The sequence below is a fragment of the Phoca vitulina genome, unplaced genomic scaffold (genome assembly GCF_004348235.1).
Source record: "Phoca vitulina isolate PV1807 unplaced genomic scaffold, GSC_HSeal_1.0 scaffold1154, whole genome shotgun sequence".
Taxonomy (NCBI): Eukaryota; Metazoa; Chordata; class Mammalia; order Carnivora; family Phocidae; genus Phoca; species Phoca vitulina.
The window spans coordinates 1-8,958 of NW_022590841.1; the positions used below are offsets into that span (position 1 = coordinate 1).

Consider the following 8,958-nt stretch of genomic DNA (forward strand, 5'->3'; position numbering starts at 1 on the left):
GGGAAAGACAGGGCTCCTTTGGAACCCATCTTGTCTGTTGCCTAGGTTGGACACAGCCACTCCTGCCTCTGTCACTGGCCCAGGCCCAAAGGATTCATGTCCCAAAAGGGTTGGGGCGGGGGTGGGGGGGAAGGGAGTCAGCAAGCTAGGACCAGGGCGCTCCAGCTTCCTCCTCATCTTGAGCTGCTCTGACCCAGCAGGCCACGCTGCTCCATTCTTGAATCCCCTCTTCCCCTGGCTTCCAGGACAGCACACCCTCCTGGTTTCCCTCCTGCCACCACTTCTCCATCTCTTTGTCCGCCTCACCTCCAAATACTGGAGGGGACCGGAGTCTGTCTCCTTCTCCATCTGTGCCTCCTCCCTACATGCCTCCGATGACCCCAATCTGAGTTTTCAGCCCTGACATTTCTTGTTGTCTTGGTCAGCTCAGACTGCTAAAACAAAATACCATAGACCCGGGTGGAGCGGGGGTGGTGTTTGACCAGCAAGCATTTATTTCTCACAGCTCTGGAGCCCAAAGTCCAGGGTCCGGGTGCCAGCATGATCCGGTTCTTGGTAAGGGCCATCTCCCTTGTTTGCAGATGGCTGCCTTCTTCTGTCCTTACACGGCCTATCCTTGGTGTGTGGGGCACTCAGAGAGAAGGAGAGAGAGAGTGGATAAGAAAATAAAATCCTATTAAATGTTGTCTACAGAAGACCACTTTAAATATAAAGACATAAGTAAGTTGAAAAGAAGTGCATGAAGAAAAAAGAGATGCCATAGAGACAGTAAGCATAAGAAGGCTAGTATGGCTATTTTATTTTCCAGTTTTATTGACATACAATCAACATATCATCCAGCATTTGAATATCAGGTAAAATAGACTTCACAACAAAGATCATTACTAGAGATAAACAGAGACATTTCATCATGAGAAAAGGACCAATTCACGTGGACATAACCACAAATGTGTATCCATCTAATAGAGCCTCAAAACACATGACGCTAAAATGGACAGAATTAAAGGGGAAAAGAGACAATTTCCCAGTCACCACAGGAGACGTTAACAGCCTCTCTCAGCAGAGACAGGAAAACTAGAGAAAAATCCAGAAAAGACATAGAAGAAGGGACGGGTGGGTACCAACTATCCTGATGGACTTCACACTTGTAGGACGACCCACCCAACGGCAGAATACACGTAGTCTTCAAGTGCACGGAGACAGTACATCAAGGCAGACCACACTACTGTGTGAGCTTTCAAACAAGTCTCAATCCATGTAAAGGGTTCAAAATCCTATCGAATGTATTCTCTGACCACGACAGACTTAAGTTAGAAATCAATATACCCGTAAGATTTCACACAAACTCCAAATACCTGGAAATTAAACAACGCATTTCAGTTGATGGGTCAAAACCCAAACAGGGGTAAGTAGAAATATTTTTAATTGCATGATAACAAAACCACCACAAAAATGCAGGAGGCAGTTAAGCAGTGTTGGGTGGGACGTTCACGGCATTAAATGCTTCCGTGAGAGACGAAGAAAGATCTAAAAGCAAGGACTCGGGGTTTCAACCTAAGGAAGTAGGAGAAGCAAAGCAAAGAAAGAAACCCGGAGTCAGACCGCCCTGGGCTCTCAGCGAGCTCGCAGCCCCCTGGTTTTCGCCCAGGGGAGGGGGATTCCAGCTAAGGGGCCTTGCAGGCTGCCGGGAACCTGGGCCGCCTTAATTCCAGGAGCAGTCCTGGTGGGAGGCCGGCAAGGGCGTGGCAGCGGGCGGGGGACCCCGGAAGCCCACCGCGTTCGCCGCATCAGGGTCGTGACCCCGCGGCCCGCGCCCCCCGCGGCGGTTGGCCGGACCCCGCGGCCCGCGGCGGCAGCTCCCAGCTTCCCGGGCAGGCGGCGCCATGCGGCCCGGAGCCCCGCTCCTCCTCCTGCTGGGCCTGGGCCTGGGCCTGGGCCTGGGCCTGGATCGCGGCCTCCTCCCGCAGCCCCCGGCTCCTCGCAGGGCCCGGGCTGCCGTCCTCGTCTCCTGGGCGCCCGGCGCGCCCGCGTCCGGACCCCGCCGCCCGGATCCCGCCTCGGCCCGCCGCCCCCCGCCTGCCGCCCGGCCCGGGGGCCCGGCGCAGGGAGACGCGGCCGCGCTGCGCGGCTGGAGGGGCGCCCCGGGCGTCGGCGAGCCGGCCGGCAGCGCCCGCCTCCACCTGCGGCCCCGCGCGGCCCCTGGCGGCGGCGTGGTCGTGCGCGGCGGCGGCCGCCTCTGCCTGCCCCGCGGGCCCGCGCGCCCCGTCTGCGTCCTGCTGCGCGTCGTGCTGCGCGCCCGCCTGGCCGCCGCGCCCGCGCTCGTGGACCTGCGGCTGTCCGCGCGCCACGGCCGCCTGTCCCTGCGGTGGCGCACCCCGCTGCACCGCGCGCTCGGGCGCCCGGAGTGGACCTTCCGGCTCGTGCGGGTCCCGCCGGCCACCCTGCGGCGCCCCCGCCGCGCCGCCTCCGACCTGCCCGCCGACGGCGCTCGCCCCTACGCGGGCTTCGTGGCCCAAACCGAGTGTCCCACGGACGGGCCCACGCCTGTTGTTTTGGAAGCTGTCAACTCGGACGGTCCTCAAGCCATCGAGTCTTCGGTGTCCTGCCAGGTATCCGAAGATGCGACCTGTGAGGTGACCATGGTAAAGATCCATACGAACAAAGATGGTGTTCCCGTGGTGTTGACCAGGAAGATGAAGGATACCTTCAATGCAACATTTAAGTACAAATGTCCGCACTCCACGTTAATTGTTCCGCAGTGGCAAGTCTTTTCCGTGCCCTCCGTAAATGATTTGCCGAAGTGGTATAGACCTTTGGATGTACCAACCATCAAACCAGGGCATATTCCAACTATTTTACATATCCCCCCAAAATCTTTATCTTGGGGGGGGTGTATGTGTTTAGATTCACAATCAGCATCTACACGAAACGGAATTGGCCTCAGGCCTCAAAGTCAGATTTCATCTATGTCACCGTTGTTAGAAGTGACCTAAAGGCAGTTATTCCTGGGGGTCCCAACGTAACAATTAATTTCACAGACAGGCTGGTTCTAGATGGAACGAATTCCTCCGATCCAGATTCAGACAACCCTTCAGAGGCACTCCTTTTCTCCTGGTACTGTACCACAGATCCAAAAAACTACCAGGGAGCTAAAATTACAGTGATGAGCAACAGCGTCTGTCACCCGAAGCAAAGTGATCTGAACTGGAAATGGGCCTCTGGCCCTGTCCTAACACTTTCACCAGGAGCCCTTAAAGGTGGAGGTGTGTACTTTTTCAGAATGGTGATCCGGAAGGGTGGTAGGACAGCATATATTGATAAAACGGTACACGTGCTCAAAGGATCAGCCCCCGCAGCAAACATTTCGTGTATTGAAAATTGTGATGCCGTTTCGGTGATTTCAGACAGATTTTCTTTGTTTCTAAATTGCACAAGTTGTTCAACAAGCCAGGATGTCTATAAATGGTCGATTCTGTCGTCTTCAGGTGATGAGATAACATTTGATTGGGTGAAACACACCACAACAGGGAGGAATGGTGCTTATTTGTCTCTAAAAGCTTTTGCTTTTAAGGATTTTCCTGAAGCTAAGTTTTGGATGTCTGTGCATCTAGCAACTTGGAGTGGGGAGACCTTGGACTTGAGGCACCCCTTTATTATTAACTATGTCCCTCAAATCGGAGAGTGCAGCATTAAACCAGATAAAGGAGTTGCATTTTTTACCAGGTTTGTCATCCGGTGTGATAATTTTAAGGATAAGAACATCCCTCTTACATACAAAATGGTAGTCTCTGATTTGTATGGTTTTGGTCAGATCAGTTCTGTAATAGAGAACACTTTGGGGGCCATCCTGTATTTGGGGAGTGAGTCCACATCGCCCCCTTCCTTTCTCCCTGTTGGTGTGTTGGCCAATCGTTATGCCATGAAGATCCACGTTCAGGTATATGACTCTCTAGGAGCTTTTTCTCAGGTGACTTTGTATGCGACCGTACATGCTCCAACGGACAAAATCTCAGGGAAGGATGTGCTTGATCGCTTATTCAATTTCACCATGGGACCGAATTCATCGCTCTCTACTTTGCTTGACAACCAGGAATTTCTACCTGCAGGTTATTTAATATATATAGCAGCTTCTGTTTTGAATAACATGAAACCTGAATTAACTTTGCAAGCTGACAAAACCAGACTCCGGGAATACCTTGTCAACCAGACTTTCGTTCTTCCCAATAGCACTTTGGTGGAAATCAGCCAGGTAGTCATGAGTGTTACTAAATTAACCCAGACGACCTCTGGATTCACTCGAGTGGCTCAGAAACTCGCCACAGTGAGGATCTGGCAAGCAAATCGAGCCCTGCAACAGTCTCGACAGAAAGATCCACACTTTTACTCTGAACAAATAGAAATCGTGAGCACTGGGATATTAACAACTTTGTCTAATATCTTTAAACTGACCGTTAGCTATGAAGTGGTTGACGAGCCTTTCTACGAGTTGGAATTACTAGCAGACACAATATTGGACGGTAAAGTGCCAGGGAATGAGACCACTGCAATGACATCCTCCAGCTTTAACATGTACGTCAGGAAGACCGAAAAGTGGGACGTTACTGACGTCTTCAGCAATGAGAAAAGCAGTCGAAATTATTTTCGTCCGACGCTAAACGTGAGCAGTATTCCTAGTTTGCCCACAAATGCCCCGATTTCCACCATGTTTTGTGAATTTGCAGATGATCCCTTTCCTTGGATGAATGATCAGGAAAGCTGTTCTGCAGAGGTGGTTGGATTCAGAATGACAGGAACCACACCTAAGGGCGATGTGCTCGAGATCATGCCTGATGTGGCCGAAGTGCACATCGCCAGAAAAAACTTGAGCTTTGCAGCTTTTAATCTCACAGTGGGACCCGAGAATGAGCCTGAGGGAGCTGAGGAGTCCTTGAGAAGGACGACAGGGCAGTTTAGGTTTGAGGTGGACAGCAGTGAGGTGAAGGAGTTGCTGGTCCACATTGTGACGGAAGTGACCGTGTTGTTCACGGTTTTCGTGTACGCCGGCAGTGAAATTACCCCCACTGCTCTGGTCGCCACCTTCCTCGCGCCCCATGACATCCCTCCCATGGCCAACCAGAGTGACCTGTTCGACTCAGCCTGTACGGTTAGGGAGGCCCGCGTGCTTTGCCTTCCAGCATCCCTGCTGCAAGTCGTAGCTCAGCGAACTGGCTCGTCTGAGTGCACCTTGACCATCGTTCTGCAGGCACCTCGTTTTGTCATGAAAGCCAGTGAAAAGCTGGTGAGAATCGCTCTTTTCAGCGCTCACTGCCTAGACATGTATGGGATCCAGAGCGATTGGAGAGAAGATACCTGTGTTCTCGGAGAGAAGACCACCTGGCTACGGGTGCACTGTGTCTGCCAAACCACAAGGAGGGCCCGGCGGCAGCTGGACCTAATAGAACAAGCCAGCACCCACCTGCAAACCCATTTTTTGACGGCCAAGGTGATTGTGGTCCCTAATCCTGTAGATCTACAGTTGGAGGTCATCAAGAACGTTACCCAAAACCCTGTGACGCTCTTCACTGTACTTTTCATCATGCTCATGTACATAATCCTAGCTTTCTGGGCCTTGCTGAGAGATGAAATGGATCAGTTTCTTCGGCTACGTGTGATAATTCTACTTGATAACGATCCTTATGATAAGGTGTGTTACCTCGTCACTATTTTTACAGGAAGCCGTTGTGGGGCTGGGACCAGGGCCGATGTCTTCATCCAACTTAAGGGAACAGAAGGCGCCAGCGATGTGCATTGTCTGAGCCATCCTTATTTTAAAACCCTCTACCGCGGAGGCATCAACACTTTTCTCCTAACGACGAAAAGTGACTTGGGGGACATCTATTCCGTTCGTGTGTGGCACAACAATGAGGGCAAAGCCCCCAGTTGGTACTTAAGCAGAATCAAAGTGGAAAATCTGTTCAGCAGACGCATCTGGCTGTTTTTATGCCGGGAATGGCTTTCTGTTGACACCTCTTTGGACAGAACATTTCACGTTACCGACCCAGAGAAGCCTATAAACAGAATGGACTTTTTCCTGATAGAATCGACTTACAAGATGGGGAGAGATCACACGTGGTTCTCTATTTTCTCCAGTGTCATTGATAGGCCCTTCAATAGGCTTCAGAGACTGTCCTGCTGTTTGGCAATGCTGATGGCCTCCCTTTTGTGTAATATTATGTTCTTTAATCTCGACAGACCAGAAGAAACAGAGTCAGAAGAGGGGAGGTACATCAGGTCAATGATGATAGGACTGGAAAGTGTCTTAATTACGATCCCTGTGCATTTATTGATCGCTTTTCTGTTCACCTACTCCCAGAGGGAGCCTCGTGTGACTCTAGAAAAGGTATCTCCCCGGAAGCGTTCCTTGGTGCCAGAGAGTGGACACTGGGAGGAATATCTTGAAAAGTGGCATGCTCGTGAAACTGTGCATGCTCCCACCAAGAAGGCTTCGAAGCTCCCATCTGCAAAAAGCACTAGACTTCACAAGGCTTCTGCCGAGGTACCCTACATGGCACAGCCTATGGGGAAGAAAGGAGAGAAGGTCTTACGCACCCAGGGAAAAAATATAAATGCCAGTAACTCAAACACAAATAACAATAAAGATGTTGCTTCTGGAGAGCCGCCTTCCCAAGTGGGTCCCATAGAACTCAAGGAGAAGAGCAGGATCGCTATACCTTCGTGTTGTGTTTATATAGCGTGGTTCTTGGTTTTTGTTACATCCAGTATATCTTCATTCTTCATTGTATTTTACGGGCTGACCTATGGTTATGAAAAGTCACTAGAATGGCTCTTTGCATCGTTTTGTTCATTCTGTCTCTCCATTTTTCTGGTGCAGCCATCTAAAATTATACTCCTGTCAGGCCTCAGAACAAGTAGGCCCAAGTATTGTAAAAACCTTTCGTGGGCAGGCAGGTACTGCTATACCGAGATCGAGCTGCACAGCACGTTGAGCCCAGAAGAAATGCAAAAGCGACATGAGCAGATCGTGCAGCTCCGAAGATCGAGGATGTACCAGCCCCTCACCGAAGATGAAATCCTAATATTCAAAAGAAAGAAGACCATCAAGAGAAGGGCTTTCCTGTTCCTGTGTTACATTCTGACTCACTTCATCTTTCTAGCGCTCCTGTTGAGCCTCGTCGCCCTCCTGCGCCACACGGACAGCTTTTACTATAATCAGGTGATTCGCAGTCAGTTCTCTGTGGATCTCGGCTCGGTGACCAAGCTGGTGGACATCTACAGGTGGCTGGACAGCGTGCTGGTGCCTCTGCTCCACAATGACCCGAATCCAACGTTTCTTCCCGACAGCTCCTCTAAAATCCTGGGTCTTCCCCTGCTGAGGCAGGTGAGGGCAAAACCTGGCGATAAACTCTGCCTGCCTGCCAACAACTTTGCACAAACCAGCATGGAAGGAGAAGTCCATTGTCATCCCAACTATGGCACCGACCCGGAAGACACGAGAAACTACTCTAGCCTGTGGACCAAAGTTGCAAAGAGGTCCGAGGACAAGCATACCAACGGGTTTACTTACAAGCCTCCGGAGAAGACATGGGGCTATTTCTCCCACGGACTCTTACACACCTACGGGTCAGGAGGCTATGCATTCTATTTTTTCCCAGAACAGCAGCAGTTTAATTCCACCGTGAGGCTCAGGGAACTCCAGAGCGGCGGCTGGCTTGACGAGAAGACGTGGGCCGTGATTCTGGAGCTGACCACCTTCAATCCAGACGTCAGTCTGTTCTGTAGCGTTTCTGTCATTTTCGAGGCGTCTCAGTTAGGAGTTGTGAACACGAGTATATCCGTGCACTCCTTCGCGGTTGCTGATTTCGACAGGGAAACTTCAGCAGAAATCTACTTGTATGTGGCCATTCTCATTTTTTTTTTAGCCTACATGGTCGATGAGGGCTATATCATCATGCAAGAAAGGGCCTCCTACGTGAGAAGTGTGTATAACCTGCTCAACTTTGCTTTAAAATGCATATTTACCGTGCTGATTGTGCTCTTCTTCAGGAAGCACTTCTTGGCCACGGGCATAATTCGGTTTTACTTGTCGAACCCTGCAGATTTCATTCCCTTTCACGCAGTTTCTCAAGTAGATCACGTCATGAGGATCATTTTGGGTTTCCTGTTATTTCTGACCATCTTGAAGACCCTCAGGTATTCCAGATTCTTTTATGATGTGCGCCTGGCTCAGAGGGCCATTCAGGCGGCCCTTCCCGGCATCTGCCACATGGCGCTGGTGGTGTCCGTGTACTTCTTTGTGTACATGGCCTTCGGCTACCTGGTGTTCGGTCAACACGAGTGGAACTATAGTAACCTGATCCATGCCACGCAGACGATATTCTCCTATTGCGTCTCAGCGTTTCAGAACACCGAGTTCTCCAACAACAGGGTTCTGGGGGTCCTATTCCTCTCATCGTTCATGCTGGTGATGATCTGCATATTGATCAACTTATTTCAGGCAGTGATTTTGTCTGCCTATGAGGAAATGAAGCAGCCCGTGTATGAGGAACCATCAGACGAAGCGGAAGCAATGACCTATCTGTGTCGCAGGCTAAGAGCTATGTTTAGGTTTCTGACCTTCCAACCCAGGGACAAAGATGAACCAGAGTTCTTTGTCAACATGCTGTATGGGCAGCCGGAGAAGAACAGCCGCCGGTATCTGGGGCTGAAGACCAGAAACATCAATGGGAAGAAAATGGTTTATCTTGTTGTGTGATCAGTGACAGGGTCAAGAACCATAGGCAAGAGTTCCCCCAGATGCTCATTCTGTGGGTATAAGGAATGTTCAATGGCTCAGTAGTGCTCTCTACCCATGTCCTGGAAAATGCACACCCCACATTCGGAAGTATCTCCACCTTTGGCCTCTAGTCTTGAGTGTTGGGGTATAGGGCAGGTCTGCAGCATGGGAACCCAGGACTGATT

The 8,958-nt window shown here is 50.9% G+C and overlaps 1 protein-coding gene across 1 annotated transcript; it reads left to right on the forward strand.

Annotated features, from left to right (window-relative positions):
- Positions 1-540: 540 nt before the first annotated feature.
- Positions 541-8,752, forward strand: LOC116629494 (polycystic kidney disease and receptor for egg jelly-related protein-like). Its single transcript, XM_032399770.1, is given in 3 exon segments — positions 541-555; positions 1,968-2,885; positions 2,888-8,752. Coding segments are annotated over 3 exon segments (6,798 nt in total).
- Positions 8,753-8,958: the final 206 nt, after the last annotated feature.